The following is a 17,755-nucleotide window of genomic DNA, read 5'->3' as shown; positions in this document are numbered from 1 at the left end:
TTTGAGAAAGTTTTCTTGCCATTAAAAAACATTTTCCTTTTCGGAACAAACAGTGTCATTTGGCAGTTCCCCAAAATTATGGAACGAGAAATAGAAGTTGGGCTACCAGCAGACCTGACTAAGGCCATTGAAGTCTCGCAGAAGCTTCATCATGTCACTCCTGGAAAGACTCACATATGTCTCCAGAAGTGGAGAAGGAAACAAATGTCTCTTCCTATTTTGTCTTCTTTCTTACTCGGATCATAACACTGGGCATTAAATGGGTTTGGCAGGAGGAATCTTTCATGTCTTGCAACTGCGACTCACTGCTCTCACCTGCCAAATGGAGGCAAAAGACCATTATAATATCAGCTGCAGTGGATGAACCCCATCTCCATTGAGTTGACACATGAGTCCATTAAATATACTATGAAGAGAAACACCGACTGCCACCGCCGGTGGGCACTCTGCAGGCCGTCGGTAGTGTTTCTATTTCGTTGATGCATGAGTTGGTCTCTCAGACTGATACAACCAGATAAACCTACCCAAGCAGCTAGCCGCCTTGTGGTTGCACCAAAAAGTGGGTCCCGAATACAAAGAACGACACGGATGCCAATATATCGGACGAAAAAACGCGTGCCCCATAGATAAATTTTTGAGGGGGTTAATATTTCCATGAGTTATGGTTGAATAAATAACTAATACAGTAAACAGATATTGGATTATAATTTATTTTTAAAGAATTATTCAACCGAAAAAAACACCTCCTAAAACATAGCGTTGGCATCTCCTTCACCTTTAGTCTGCTTAGAAATTATAACAATTGCAGTATAATTATATTTCTATCCTCTGATTACTGTCTAAAATCTGAATACACATCACTACAATTATATACCAAATTAATTAATGAAAGAAAAAAAGGACAAATAGGAGCGACAATAGCGAGAGGCGGGATTTGTGCTATATCTATATCTATATATATCCTCGTCGATTATTGGGGAGCTTTCTTCGACGTTTGTATCGGATCATTGGTCTCATTTAGCTCGGAGACACAGAGGGAGAGGGAGAGAGAGAGAGAGAGAGAGGTGGGAGGGGGGAAGAGAGATGGAGGGAGGGGAGAATGGGAGAGTTGCAGAGGAGGTGAGGGTGCCGTTGCTGGTGGCAGATCGGGGGCGGAGCGCCGAGGCGGCAGCCAGGGTGGCGCGGAAGAACTCGGTGCACTTGATGAGGGGCGAGTTCGTAGCCCGGCTGCCGGAGAAGGTGAGGCTTGGCGTCGACCCCGAGAGGCCCTTCACCATCGACGTCTCCCGGACCAAAGACCTCAACGAAGGTCAGGAATCCTTCACCAGTGTCCTCTCCCATTGCTTAAAGATCGGCTTTTCCCTCTCCCTCTTTCTCTATATATATCGTCCTGTTAATTTCAGTGAATGTCGATATTTCTTTGGAGTTGATTGCGTTTTGAAAGATCACCGCAACCATTTATCTTCCTAATTATGAGTTTTTTGTAGCTGATATCGATAAGATTGGCTAAAGGCTTCAGCTTTTATTCCTTTTTCTTTTCGCTCTGGATGCAACGATGGCATGAACTATACAGAAACTGTAGCGGTAGTTCAAAGATATATCTCTTCTGACGTCAACTGAGATGATTGACTTACATATCCTATTTGATTCATTTATCTTAAATCACGATTCCTAATCATTTCCCCCTTTTGTTTCCAAAATTTATTGTCATTTTCTTATATCCCTCAATTTTGACAAGTTGTTGACAGAAAATGATGGTTACATCAAAGAATCAAGAAGTTGATGCTGGTCTCCAGGTTGTGTGTTCCAATGCTTGCTCAAATGTCCTCTTTCTTATTTCTCATTGCAGGAGAAAAGGAATACTATGAGAAACAGTTTGCCACCCTGAGTTCTTTCGAGGAAGTAGATTCGTTAGGAACACCTAGCAACGTTGATGAGGCTCAGGATATTGAAGAGCAAGTACAGAGTGAATTTGCAATGAAGATTTCTAATTCCGCAAATGTAGCTCTCTTGGCATTAAAGGTGATCTTTCATTTTTAGGTTTTAAATGTGATTGATTCGTATAGTTTCATCTTTTGCTATTGTCATCTCCTTGGAAAGGAAATAAAACCAGAGAAATTTTTGTGTGACTGTTTGAGCTTGTTAAGTTCATCATGGATATCTCATGTACAACTTGCAATTGAAGTGGATTTTGCCTACAGATTTATGCTACCATACGAAGTGGATCGATAGCTATTGCTGCGTCAACGCTGGATTCGTTACTAGATCTTTTGGCGGGTGGTATCCTCTGGTTCACTCATCTATCCATGAAGCATATCAATATATACAAATACCCAATTGGCAAGCTACGCATTCAACCAGTCGGGATCGTCATATTTGCTGCTATCATGGCTACCCTTGGTGTGCATCTGGCTTTCTAATTTTATAGCATTATGGTTGATTAGGCCTAATTATTGCTTTATGGACAATTCTCATGAAGTTTTATTCATAATCAAGAACAAGGATTGTTGTTTGTTTCTAAATGTTGTGGAATTTTTGGATATACAAAATTTTTCATGCTGGGTAAGGCACAGTATTTGCAATGGGTTGTGCTGCCTGTCTCAGTAATTATGCCTACAGCATGCTGAATCATTTGCATTGGCATGGAGGCAAGCACCCATACCTAGTGTCAATACCCACCGGTACGTTCAACAAGTGTAAAGACGGGATATGAAGAAGCTCACTAGGTAAAGTGAACTTTAATCACAATGGTTGAGAAAGCGAACTTTAATTTTCATGCTGGGTAAGGCACAGTAACTTGTTATCAAAGGGTGTTCGATATAATGTTTAATATGTTTGTGTCTTTTGGTTTTGTTTATGTTTTACACAGCATATAGAGGGCTTTAGTAGACTTGACAGTTTCATTTTGGTTAGATTTTATGGTCGTTTTAGTCCTGTAAACGTAGGTTGTATTGTATGCAGTGGTTGCATAAAGAAAAAATTATCTAAAAACATATCATCTACGGAACCATTTTGGGGGTTTTCTAGCTCCGCAAAGTGGTGCAGAGTGTCAGCCAACATATCACCTTGGAGCTACCCGAGTGGTATGTGGCTGGATGGGCATTTGGGGTAGTGTCTAAGGTTAGTTCGTTGTCTTGTTGTACAGTAGTTTCATGTTGACACTTGTGGGGACTTTTAGCCGTGGCGGACCACCTTGGACCATTTATCGTATGATCGTTTAGAGTTTGCAAAGTCTATGTTTATAATATGTATTATATATCAAGTGTTTGTTAAAATATCTGCTTGTGGGATCCATAGTTAAATACTTCTTTTAATCCGTCTTTTCTTTTACAAGTCCTTAATGGACCATAAGAGATTTTGAGGAGATCGGCCCTTTGCGAACAAACACGCAATGGTGCCACATGACTTAGGCATAACATGCTAAGTCTGTGACATACGATATTAGAGTGAGACATGTATATTTATGAACACTTCACATGCAAATGTGGGGACCTAGTGGGGCTGCGTTGAGGGCAGCCAACACATGTGATCATTTGAGGGAAACTAGCGTAGAGACATTGGGAATAGAGTCACTCAAAGGAGCAAACATATGAGATTTGCATTTAGACGAATGAACTAAATACAAACACCCTTCACGCAGTGATTTAAAAAGCACTAGGCGTCAAGGTCCAAAAACGCCCGAGGTGTTAGGCGCTCGCCTAGACGCTCGCCCGAGTGAAGCGAGGTGCTAAAATATAAAAATATATAATATAATTAATAAATATAATTATTTAAATAAAAAAATATGCTATTAAATTAAGAAAATTAGGTACAAAATCACAATAAATAAATAAATAAATCATAATAGTATATTTTTATTTTTTAAATAAAAAATACTATTAAATAAATAAAAATTAATAGTATTAAAATAAAAAATAATATATTATTAACCTAATAAATAAAAATACTATTATTAGTATACAGTTAGCAGTATACTGTTAATATACTATTAACAATATAGTGAGAAGAGTGTGAGAAGACCGAGGCTACTGAGGCAACGACAGCGGTAGCAGGCGACAGCCGTAGCTAGAGTAGGAGCGGGAGCGACGAGCGACGGTGACAGCGGAAGCGGCGAGCGATAGCGGGAGTGGGAACGGGAGCTGCGAGTGACAGCGAGAGCGGCGAGCGACAACGGCGGCAACAACAGTGGCGAGCGACGACAGCAGCGGCGAGTAGCGATTGTGGCAGCGGCGAGTAGCGATAGTAGCGGCGAGCAGCGATAGTGGCAGCGGCACTAGAGAGCAGCGACAACGGAGAAGAAATCGCGATCACAAGTTTTGGGTTGGGGAAGTTGGGGAAATCGCGAGAGGGAGCTTGATATCGGGGATTTAGTTAGTTCGATTGAACCAACTAAAGCACCTGAGACCAACCAGACCTAAAAATCTGGTTCGGTCGCTTGTTTTAACCCAGGCGCTCGCCTGAAGCGCCTGGCGCCTGGGCTCGGGCAAGCACTCAAGCGGCGCCTTTTTGAAGCGAGGTGCTTGGGCCTCGCCTCGCTTCGCCTGAGCACCTAGGCGAGCGCCCGAGCGCCTATTGAAATCACTACCTTCACGTGAGAGGTACCACGAGGACAAGCAAGCTAAGAAGAACGCGTAGCACACAAAGGTTGAGATGGTTGAGTTCGAGCTACAGCTTGATGTTGGCAACCAAACTTGACGATGTTCAAGGCAAGCGGGGTGCTTACCTAAGGATGAGATTGTGCAATGAGGGTTGGGTTGCTCGACGACTAAAAGAGTTGTACAAAGCTCATAGAGGTGAGGAGGATTGTTAACTCAAAGAATTTGGTACTTATGCAAAGGCTTGTATGCGGACGATGGACTGTTTGTGAGCATTCTAAGGCGATTGAAACTAGGCGCCATAGAGTATGAAAACTTTTTCTTCAGCATGGGAACGATACATCCGTAGGAGGTTAAAGTGTGTAGTAAGTTCAGTATATTGCTAGGCCTTGAGGGGCGCAACAGGGACCTGTATTGGCGAAGAGTCTCAATCTAGCAAGTGCATTTATGGTGATGAAAAATATACAATTTGTTCAGCATGGCGGAGTAGTCCAAAGGGATGGTGGTATTCGAAACTTCCAAATGAGATGATATAAAGAGAAAAATTACTTTAATATGATAGATATCCAGTAGGGATAAGTCTCGATTCTCCAAAGGGTGAATCTTGTGTAATGAACTGCACATGTTGAGGGGGTACCTAAAGATGACAGCTCCATAAGGCTCAATGGATCGAGCGAGCGATAATAAGTCGTCACATGATCTCGCATAAGGTAATGCATTGGTGAACGCATTGCGAGATCAAGTGAGGGAACGACCACATACAACACCAAATGAAGGTACACTTAATGCTAATGTGAAAATCAGACTCAACCGAGGGTTGACCCATAGAATGATAGGCATAAGGGCCACCATCATCTTGATACACACCAAGGAGAGGGGCAACTTGGGTGGAACTTGGTGAAGTACCCAAGTTGTAGGAAAATCTTGGGGGGCGACATCACATGCTCAGTGGAAGAACAGAAAACAAAATCCTCAATTCTCAAAGATATGTTCGTTGTCGTGCGAAGATTGGTGCAAAAAAATTCGCGAAACAGAAAACCACGTGTGAGATAGATTGTGTTACCTAAGGAGATCGTATATCCTTGAATCCCTGCATATCTCTAGGAGAGGGTGAAGGAGGTCAAGCACCCTCCTCCCTAGTGGTGATCCACACAGTAGGGCTGCGACGACGCTCCTCAAAACTCCAGACCTGCTTTGAGGTGGAGAGAGGGAGGAGAATAGGAGAGGCAAGCAAAAGGCTCTAGCCTATGAACCACTGATTCCCTCTTATTTATAGAGGTCTCTTGTCAACTTAACCCTAATGGATCCTGCTCTATTGGGTATTGGATCTTTATCCAACTACCCAAGTCTCTTAGATTAGTGGATCCTTATCCAATAATCTCTAGTAGGTGCTTATTGTATCGCATCCATATGATCCAATAATTTAGGGGTTTATTGGATATCCAATAAGATAGGGGCTCCGGCGGATATCTCATATCCGAACCTCTACTCATCGCAATGTCTACCATATGTGTATGACCCTCTAGGCCCAATATCGAGGTGGTCGTGAGTCATACTTATCAGAATTCCTTCTGGCTCAGTGAATTATTATCTTCATAATAATTCATTCGACTCATCGACTGCGGACGTACTAGGCCACTACGCTGCAGTCCCCAGACGATACCGGGGAATCAAATCCATTGGACCTGTTTGTCCTCAATTATTGTGTACCTATAGTCCCTCATCCATCTAATATCCATACGGTTTCTACTCGAGTCTCGCTCTAATCGGATTCTCCCGGAGAACTCTTTCTCTCTCAATCTGAATGACCCTGGCCAGGGATTTGTCTGAGTAAGAACACATGTGACATTCCTCTCATGACATCGAGAGTGGATGATCCTCTATCGACACTCAATAGCTTTCGTAAGGTTGATTGTCACTCCCAATGATCGGCTTAGCTAGATCTGGTACATCCAAACATATAAGTCTAGTATCAAAGAGTGGAGCACTCATACAGGACATCCTTGGTGTCTCAAGTCTAAGGACCAGATACACCACTAGGACTACAAAATCACTGTCTGACAATAAAGCATCATCAACCATTCAATATTCCGTAAGCGGATCAATCAGTGAACTCATTCTCCAATGAGCACCTGTATTGTATCCCTAGTGTCCCCACACGAGTTACTATGAGACCAGCTGCATCTATCATATGGACGGGTATACAACACACTGGTCTGTCTGGTTATCTCGATGTCCTTCTTGAGTAACCTATGACCGAGATTATTTAGGATCTGTGTTTAAAGGCGAATAGGTCTCAATATCGTGATCTCATCACGATCTGATTCTCATTGCACATATCCAAAGACATCACAATATATATATATATATATATATATATATATATATATATGCAACAAGCAATATAAAGTGACAAATGTCAAAATATAATAAGCAAAAAGACTGCGTGTCAAGTCACACGTGTCATCACTCAAGTGATTGGCTTGCAGGGCACATATGACTAGCAATCTCTCACTTGACCTAAAGCCAATCACCTATGTGTCTGATCCCCATCAGACTCCTGTGACGCTCAAAGACAATCTGAGATAATGGCTTTGTCAGTGAATCTGCAATGTTATCTTCGGATGGAACTCTTTCCACTACTACATCTCCTCGGGTCATGATCTCTCTGATTAGTTGGAACCTCCTCAGAACATGCTTGGATTTCTGATGAGACCTGGGTTCCTTCGCTTGAGCAATCATCCCATTGTTGTCGAAATATAAGGGAATCAGCTCCTCGCTGCCTAGCATGACTTCCAGATCTGTGATGAACTTCTTTATCCAGACTCCCTCTTTTGTTGCCTTTGCTGCAGCAATGTACTCTGCCTCTGTGGTCGAGTCAGCAGTAGTATCTTGCTTGGAACTCTTCCAGCACACTACTCCTCCATTCAAGGTGTACACATACCCCGAATTCGACTTGCTATTATCGATACCGGACTAAAAACTCGAGTCTGTGTAGCCTTCAACCCTGAGGCTACTACCTCCATATACTAGTAAAAGATCCTTAGTCCTTCTCAAGTACTTAAGGATACACTTTACCGTTTTCCAGTGCTCCAAGCCTGGATCTGCCTGATACCTGCTCGTGACACTCATAGCATGCGCTATATCAGGCCTGATATACAACATGACATACATGATAGACCATATTGCTGAGGCATAGGGTATCCTATTTATGTTCGCTCTTTCTTCAGGAGTCTTTGGGGACATACTCCTAGAAAGCGATATCTCATGTCTCATCGGTATTAGACTTCTCTTGAAATTTTTCATGCCAAACTTTTTGACAATGATGTCTATGTACCTGGACTGGGACAAGCCAAGCATTCTCTTGGATCTATCTCTATAGATCTGAATCCTCAAGATATACGATGCTTCCCCTAAGTCCTTCATAGAGAAGTGTCAAGATAACCAAGCCTTTATTGTGGATAACATTCCTACATCATTTTCAATGATCAGGATGTCATCCACATATAACAACAAGAAGGTGATAGCGCTCCCACTTACCTTCTTGTACACACAAGGCTCATCTTCGTTCTTAACGAAGTCATAAGATCTTACTGCCTCATCAAATTTTATGTTCCAACTTCGGGAAGCTTGCTTTAGTCCATAAATGGATCTAAGCAACCTGCACACCTTATTTTGGCAGTCCTTGGACACGAATCCCTCGGGCTATATCATATACACCTCCTCCTCGAGGTTGCTATTGAGGAATGTAGTTTTCACGTCATTTGTCAGATCTCATAATCATAGTGTGCTACAATAGCCAATAGAATTCGGATGGATTTTAGCATGGCTACGGGTGAGAAGGTTTCGTCATAGTCAACTCCTTACCTTTGACGATACCCCTTAGCCACTAGCCTTGCTTTATAGGTCTCTACCTTTTCATCTACTCTGATCTTTTTCTTAAAGATCCACTTGCAACCGATGAGTACAATACCCTCGGGCGCATCAACTAGGTTACAAACCTTGTTGGAGTACATGTAATCCATCTCAGAATTCATGGCTTCTTGCCACTTCCCGGAGTCTATACTCATAATAGCCTCCTCGTAAGTCTGAGGATCAATATCCTCAACATCCTCTCCTCCAATATCTCCCACATATCTCTCAAGAGGATAGGATACTCTATCAGACCTACGTAAAGTTGGAACTTATGTATTAAGTACCTGAACAAACTCGGGCTATAAAGTGGTGCTTGAGCTAGGTTCTCCAACCTCGCTCAACTCTATCAGACTCCCATTGTCTCCACCAAGAATGTGTTCCTTCTAAAGGAACACCGTTCTCTTGGCTACAAAGATCTTTTGGTCCTCGAGATGATAGAAATAATACCCCACAAGTTTCCTTGGGGTATCTCACGAACTTGCACCGCTCCATCCATGATTCCAACTTATCGGGGTTATGTCTTTTAACGTGGACAGGGTAGCCCCAAATCTTAACAACCTTAAGATCGGGTTTCTTTCCATTTCATATCTCATATGGTGTAGACACTACTGACTTAGTTGGAACTCTGTTGAGAAGGTAAGCTTTGGTCTCTAGGGCATATCCCCAGAATGAGATGGGTAGGTCAGCGAAACTCATCATGGACCGTACCATATCTAACAGCGAACGATTCCTCCTTTCAGATACACCATTGAGCTGAGGTGTATAAGGAGGTGTTCATTGGGATAGAATCTCATGGTCTTTGAGGAACTGGGTAAACTCTGTACTTAAGTTCTCACCTTCTCGATCTGATCGAAGAGTCTTGATACTCTTTCCAGTCTGGTTCTCTACTTCATTCTTATACTTTCTGAATTTCTCAAAGACCTCGGACTTGTACTTCATTAAGTACACATGTTCATACCTTGAGAAATTATCAGTAAAGGTAATGAAGTAGGAGTAACCACCAATGGCATGAGTTGACATGGGTCCACATACATCACTATGTATGAGTTCCAATAGCTCAGTGGCCCTTTCTCTAGTTCCACTAAATGGAGAGTTTGTCAGTTTTCCACGAAGGCAAGCCTCACAAGTTGCATATGACTCATAGTCGAATGGATCTAGATATCCATCTTTTAGCAACTTTTGAATCCTTCTCTTATGGATGTGACCTAGCCTATAATGCCACAGGTATGCACTGTTCACCTCATCTCATTTCCTCTTAGACACACTTACATTTATGATATGTGGAGTAGTGTCTAACATAAACAAACCATTATGCAATATTGTGGAGTAGTGTCTAACATAAACAAACCATTATGCAATATTCCTCTCGTGATGATCTCATCATTTAATAATATTAAACAATCATTGTTCTCAAAAACTAATTTATATCCACTAACTGTCAAACATGAAATGAAAATAATGTTTTTGATAATAGAAGGAACAAAATAACATACATCCAATGTAATAATAGCTTCACCAGGCAGATGTAGGGCAACCTCGCCAACAACTACTGTAGCAATATAAAGTGATAAATGCCAAAATATAATAAGCAAAACAACTGTGTGTCAAGTCACACGTGTTATCACTCATATGATTGGCTTGCAGGGCATATATGACTGGCACAAGTCACATAAAGGGAGTCGACATAAAAGACGGAACATGAAGTGGATGCGCAAAACTTTTCTTGAATAGAGATCAAGGATATGAACTCTTGTAAAGGCAAGAACGAGATCATATCGTTCCTTAGGTCCATCATTCTGATAGAGCAGACTCATCTTGCATGGTGCCAAAGTCGGAGGGAGCTTCGATGCATATGCACCTTATCTTGGCAAAGCAATTGATGGAGGGACTAAGACAACTTAACTTGCAGAGGTGAAGTTAGGGTTAGCAGGCCTTGGCATGGGACAAAAGGACGCAGAGGTAAGTACTCTTAAATAATACGGCGCGGTGTTACCATTCGAATTGCCACAAAGGAAATTGTGCATAGCGGAGATTGTGTTGGGGGCAGGGGCCTACGATCCAGATAATGACACATTAATTTCGGTGAAGTTGATGGACTTCAAGAGCTACTAAGCGACGGACTATCCTAGAGCTATGTGTGTGACCCGGGAGTAGGTAGACGAAGGTCGATTGCCAAAAGAGTGAACACAATCAAAGGTGGCGGAGGCCCTATGATGTGTTGATAAAGGCCGCACATAGAGAGATCGTAATCCAAATTCATCTTACAAAGATCAGAATATAATGGAGATATCACAAGGAGGCGACATGGTATAGTGGATTGTGGTAGAATAGTTCGAGGCAATGTGACATACACGGGAGAAATCCTATGAGAGACTTGATCATATGGTGGTATAATCGATAGCTACTAGGAGCTCCACTTCGGTGAACAGCATGATGACAAGAAGGGTTATAGATTCAAAGAGTGAATGTTATGGTACCGTAGAGGTGAGTCTTTCGTGCATGCATTGAATTTTGCATTGGATGAAAGCCTTGATCATCAGCATATGGGGGTTATGTACTATTGAGGGAATTCCAAGTGTAAGTACTAGTGAGTCTCATGGGGGGACTTGATTGTACAAAGGGATGATCGAAGCGGTTGAAGGGTTAGACTGCTCTAGAGCTCGTATTCACTTGAGAGAGTCTGGCAAGTCAGAGGACAAGGTCAAGTGAGCGAACGTTGCTACCAAAGATGCAAAGGAGAATAGAATCAATACGAGCCCTGTAACATAATGGCGAAGGCCATGCATAGGAGTTGCAGTCTACCTTTCCATCGACCAAAGAGAATTGCTCGGAAAACACAAAGGTGTTGAGGCAAGTGGTCAAAAGGGGCGAGGCAGCGACGACGAATCCAGAGGGACTTAACTATCCAAACCAAACGTCGGTTAGGATGGAGGTGGACTTAGAGGAGTGTCATAATGCTGCAGATGCAGATTTACTGATCACAAAGAAATGGATAAAAATGTAAAGTAACGGATAATAGGGTCATGGGCATGGTAGTGGCATGGTACCGCAAAGGCAGGACTTTCGTGGAGTCATCAATCTCTTGCTCTCATAGAGAGAGAGAGAGAGAGAACATTGTCGTGAAGGAGGTGGAGAATGCGGATGCAAACTCCAAGTATCGAGACAAGGCCGAAGGGCAAAAGCCAGGGTACTTCGTAAGACCAGTGTCGATGGGCTTCTCATCAAGATACCCAAAAGTGGGGGACTTCGGGTTGATGCAGGAGTGCTCGACCAAGGAATGGAGTAGGCAATATGTGGTATTGTACCTTTTCTACTTAGAGGAGTACAGATAGAAATAGAGGAGAAGACGACATAATCCCAGAGGTGACTAAAATTATCGAAGACTTGCTCTAAATAAAGGTAAAATTTTGCTCTTTTCAGGCAAAACTTCTTGCATTCAAGAAGTTCGATGGCAATGAGGAGGCGAATCACAATAACTAACTTAATGCAAGAAGTACAAACACTTTGGGTGCTTTAGAAGTATGAGTAAAGAGTAGCGAAGGCTAGTAACTAACTTAATGCGTAAAGTACAACCCTTGAGGAGACGAGCGAAGTTAAGCAACCTTTGCCTTCTCAACTCTTAAGGGAATAGGTGAAACCGAGTACCCCAGTTCTCTTATTTATCCAGTAAAGGAGTTCTACACATGTTTAAAGGCTCTTTGAAGAAACTTAGTGGAAAACAACAATCGTCAAATCCTCACCAATAGTGATTAGTTCTGTCGATAGTAGATTGTTCGCTTTATTTCTCAACAAAATGCTAATCGAAAGCAAGAGTGATGCAAACCTATTTGAAGGCAACAACTAAGTAAAAGAAGAATCAATGGGCAAATTTTACGAAGGAAAGACCTTAAAAACCTTAAAACCTGTCAGGCGATGCTCGTTAAAACTTCAACAGGCATCCACCCAGTTCAAGTGGTGCGAGACGTTTGAGAGACTAGCACACAACAAAGAATGTCTTTTTTTCATCTAAAGGATCTGTAGGAACTAATAAAGATCAGCACAACTTGACCAACCCCATACTAGAGTCAAAGTTATTGGTGAGTTGAAATAGTGTTAGCGGATCAAAGTTCGACTACTCAATAACAGTTGCGGAAAGCAATTGAGAGCCAAGAGGCACGTTGCAACTAAAGCAGAAGATCGAAGATTCAATAAAGGCAAGGAGATGCAACATCTGCAAAGGCTTCGACGAGTATACCGAAGAAATAAGTCGGGGAGAATATCACAGACAAATATGTACAAAGGGTGTTCGATGTAATGTTCATGTATATCCGTGTCTTTAATTTTTATTCATACTTTGCACAGCTTGCAGAGGGCTTGTAATAGGCTTGGCAACCCTATTTGGTTGGCTTTTGTGGTCATTTTAGTCCTACAAATGTAGGTTATGTGCAATCATCGCATAGAGGCAAAACTATCAAAAAGCATACGATCCAAGCAACCATTTTAGGGGATTTCTAGCTCCGTAGAGTGGTATAGAGTGGGGTTTTCAAGCTAGTATGGCACCTTGGAGCTATTTAGGTGGCACATGGCTGGATGGGCTTTCGGGGTAGTGTCTAGCAAGGATTGAAATATCATACCGTAACGGAGTTTCAACATTCGCTCGGTACGGTACAGTACGGTACTGTATACCGAGCAGTATACCGTTCGATATATATATATATATGTATGTATATATATATATATATGTATATATATATATATTTATATATATATGTATGTATATTTATATATATATGTATGTATATATATATATATATGTATATATATATATATATGTATATATATTTATATATATTTATGTATATATATATATGTATATATATATGTATATGTATATATATATATATACATATACATATACATATACATATATATATATACAAGATTTTTTTTATATAAATACTTTTATAAAAGGCGACGTTACATATATGTATATATATATATGTATATATATATGTATATATATATATATATATATGTATATATATATATATATATATGTATATATATATCGCCCGATAACGGGCGGTCCGTGTACCGGTCTACTGACGGACCAGTATGTAATGCTCGTACCGGACAGTATTATTCAAAATTGAAGACCTTACTGTCTAGGGCTAGTTCACTATCTTATTTCGCAGCAGTATCATATGGGCACTTATAGTGACTTTTGGCTACAGTGAACCACCTTGGACCCTTTGTCGTGCCATCGTTCGAAGCTTGCGAAGTATATGTTTCTAATTTGCATTATCTATCAAGTATTTGCTAAAATGTCTATTTGTAAGATCTCGTGTTAAATGCTTCCTCTAGTCTGTCTTCCCTTTTGTAGGTCCTTAAAGGATCATAAGAGGTTTTGGGGGAGGTTGACCCTTTGTAGATGGACAAGCAAAAGTGTCACACGACTTAGGCAAAACTAGCTAAGTTTGTGACTGTATGTGATTTAGCAACACCCATATACTCCATGTATATTACAATCTATGCATCATTTCATTTTGCGATTTGTAGGCGATATATCTTTTCAAAGTTGACAATCATCAAAGTAAGTTATCATGAAGGGGTTGCTAGTTGCAGGTATCTGCAATTGCTCAAATTCGCTTAAATTCTTGCTTACTAAATGTCAAAATGTTCTGCGTAGAATAATCAGACTTACTATCTTATACAAAATATTTGGATTCTGGACATGGAAATACTTTATAGTGCCACTGAAAAACTTTATACACAAGGAAAATGTTATACTATTATCCAAAGGTTTAAATCTTGGTTGCAAACTGATTTCAGTAAACAATCAAACCAGTATGGATCATCGGAAAAATAACAAAAAAAACCTAAATCCTAAAGGGTACCAACGTATACGGTCCAATACTAGTTCATTCTCAGACCGATAAATACCAGTTGGTAAGTACCAGTCTGACCGGTGTTTGAAACCTTGTAACTGCATATATTGTTTTTCTGAGGATGCTCTGTTGTTATCTGCATTTATGCTATCAGAATGCTACATTAGCTTTGTTGTCTCCATCAGGATTTCAGGTTCTGGTTCAAGCTCTTGAACACTTGTTGGTAAACAAGTCTGCTGACAAGATGACTTCATTACAACTGGTGTGGCTATATTCGATCATGTTGACTGCCACTTTTGTAAAGCTAGCTCTGTGGCTCTACTGCAGAACCTCAGGAAACAAGATCGTTCGTGCCTATGCTAAGGTTTTGCTACTGATTTTCTTGAGTTTATGATTTATGGATTTGCATTTGATTTCTTGAAATGAATTGTCATGCTGATTTCAAAGGCTCAGTGACATCCAGGATCATTATTTTGATGTTGTTACCAACTTGCTTGGCCTGGCTGCTGCAATTCTTGGTGATAAATTCTACTGGTGGATTGATCCTGCTGGCGCTATTATACTTGCAATCTATACAATTTCAAATTGGTCAGGAACTGTCTGGGAGAATGCAGGTTTGCCTTTCTTAACCTTAATTTTGAGTGTTCTGATAGGATTTCAGATATTTTATGCTGAGAACAGTCATGTAATGGTTCTCGGTGAATGTGAAGTATCAGCAGGAGTTGCTTTAAATGCCATATGTTGTCATCTCTGGCAGTTCTATTTTAACATTCTTCTACCATTTAGTCAATGCTGAAGGATATTGGATTTGAGAAGTGATAACATTTAAATTGAGGCTATTGTTATCTCAACAATTTGTTCAAATGTTTATATAGAGATTGTAATGAAAATATATCATAGGATCATGAATCATCACACAGAATAGGAAAAAGACACCATCATAGCAGAAAACACAAAAACACATTATAATGTCACTTTTTTTATCCATAAAAGGAAAGATATATCAGGTCATTATAATGTCACTTTTTTAAACATTATAATGTCTCATTTTTTTAAGATATATCTTTCCTTTCCAGAAAAGGGAAGATAAACATTATAATGTTACTTTTTTTAAAGAAAAGGAGAAAACTGGTAAATTCTCTCTGGCAGCTTAGTCTAACCTTCTGCTATAAACCTATCTACCAAACTGGTGATACAAGAAGAAGAGCAGAGGTCTTCTGAAATTCAGACCTGGAATACTTGACCGCTAGAGAGTACTTTTCGAAGGTTGGATGTGCTCATTAATCTGCTGAAAAGAAGAGAAAAAAAGAAAAATGTCATCGGCAATGTTGGTCAAAACATGCAAGCTAGCATGTCTACAGTGGTGAAGCCTTGCATTTTCTTTATCAATTTGTAATTAGTAATTATCTGGTTCTGTTTATCCATGTCAAGCAAAATAAGGTACTGCAGTATGATCAGCCAAACTAAATAGCATTACCAAGAGAAATATAACTGCTATAAGCAGGATCCAGAACATGTTGTGCAGCTGTTGGTTGTATAATCGTTAGATTAAAACTTTTAGGTGGCCGAGTAATCATCTGGTCTTTTGACCTGACATTTTCTTCTTCCTATTTTTCATGTCTTTTACAACCACCTCTCACACATTGTTTATCTTTGACTAACTTATTTTCTGTATCTTTTTTTTGGCTCTATGGGCAGTCTCTTTGGTCGGTCAGTCAGCTCCACCGGAGATGCTGCAGAAGTTAACTTACCTTGTATTAAGGCATCATCCTCAAATTAAACGTGTTGATACAGTCCGTGCTTATACGTTTGGTGTTCTTTACTTTGTGGAGGTCAGTTAATTGGTGCATTTTTTTTCCCTATAGTAAATAGTGGATAGAGCTTTTATATTAGAACCACAATTGTAAGCATAATTTTTTAATGTCAAACTCACTATGCATGAATTTTTTGGATTCATTATATTTGATTAATGATGCACTAAGATGATTAAGTCATTGTGCAGTATCATTTTTGACAACTTAACACTCTTTAATGGCATCATTGAAGCATCAACAAGATCTCTGTTTATTCAGTTTTTTAACTTAGCAACCTCCATTCTGACCTGCAAGCTTTTGATTGACAATGGATTCCTTTCTTTATTTCATTTTCTTAATGCTAGTAATTCTGTGGATGCTTTATTTTTTACCTAAACAAAGCTCAAGAGAACTTTGTGGATGAGTATTGGAGGCTAAACTTTAGTTTAACTAAATTTAGCTTTCTCACTAGCAGCTTTTTTGTTTTTGCAAGGTATACCACTTATGATTTGCCTTTGCAGATTAAAGACATTAAAAACTGTAAGAACACTAGAGGTAGTGTTCTAATGTGATGAGACGCAGATACATTTATCAATTACACATCATATATACTTTATGATGTAATACAGTCATGATAGAAGAATACTTGACTGAATTACCAACTGAATACTATAATATGTAGGAAAATTTTTCAAATTTGTTTATTTATTAGGATACTTGAATTCAAGGAAAATGTAGTCTACCTTTCTTTTCTTTTCTTTTTACTAGAAAGAAAAGCTACTTGTTTGCAATTGAAATCAGTTGAACAAAGGTTAACGAATGCGATATCGTGCAGCAAGAACAGACACTAGGAAAAGTTACCCGATGAGCGCTTGCAACATCATAGTGGCTTTGAGACATACGTGAACTGCAGCATATTACTTCATTTAGTAGTTCTGCTGTGTATGATGTGGCTCTTTTGTTGTACAGGTCGACATCGAACTCCCGGAAGACCTGCCTTTGAAAGAAGCTCACGCGATCGGAGAATCCCTGCAAATAAAGATCGAGGAGCTTCCAGAGGTTGAACGGGCATTCGTGCATCTCGATTTCGAGTGCGACCACAAGCCGGAGCACTCTATTCTCGTCAAGCTGCCCAGCAGCCAACCTTGAGATGCATGATTGGCCGCAATGCATTCTTGATGTTAGTTTCAGGATCAACGACTTTTTTCGGCCTTTAATGTGGTGTGGTGGAGATTTTGGGGGTGTATGAAGCCACACAGGTCTTGCGATGAACTTACCGTACGCTACTGCGGTTCTCTCTTTGTACTTATTCTCATCCAGGGTGGTCGGAAAGTAACAAAAAGCAAAATGCCGCCATTAGCCAGAAGAATGTTTAGGCCTCAAATCCCTGATCCAGAAGCAACTACATCTCTTCGACCCTCTACCTGTTTTCCCCATTTCCTTCAACGAGTGTACCTCCGGAGGCTTTCCTGTTACAAAGAGGGGAAAGAAGGGCCTCCAGATGAGTTCTTCCGGCGAATATGGTCTAAACACGGCACCCACAGTAATAAATACTTACCTTGATGGTTTTCTTTCTTATGCCAAT

At 40.3% G+C, this 17,755-nt stretch overlaps 1 protein-coding gene across 1 annotated transcript; it reads left to right on the top strand.

The window, feature by feature from the left end:
- The first annotated feature begins 1,016 nt into the window (after positions 1-1,016).
- LOC135652777 (metal tolerance protein 4-like) lies at positions 1,017-17,716 on the top strand. Its single transcript, XM_065174013.1, has 7 exons — positions 1,017-1,309; positions 1,850-2,022; positions 2,202-2,400; positions 14,563-14,741; positions 14,841-14,991; positions 16,076-16,209; positions 17,140-17,716. Exons 1-7 carry the CDS (start codon positions 1,084-1,086, stop codon positions 17,317-17,319), a joined length of 1,242 nt encoding a protein of 413 aa, XP_065030085.1. The 5' UTR covers positions 1,017-1,083; the 3' UTR covers positions 17,320-17,716.
- Positions 17,717-17,755: the final 39 nt, after the last annotated feature.

Source organism: Musa acuminata, chromosome BXJ3-11 (assembly GCF_036884655.1).
Source record: "Musa acuminata AAA Group cultivar baxijiao chromosome BXJ3-11, Cavendish_Baxijiao_AAA, whole genome shotgun sequence".
In the NCBI taxonomy this organism is placed as follows: Eukaryota; Viridiplantae; Streptophyta; class Magnoliopsida; order Zingiberales; family Musaceae; genus Musa; species Musa acuminata.
This window is presented reverse-complemented; position numbering and strand designations above follow the sequence as displayed.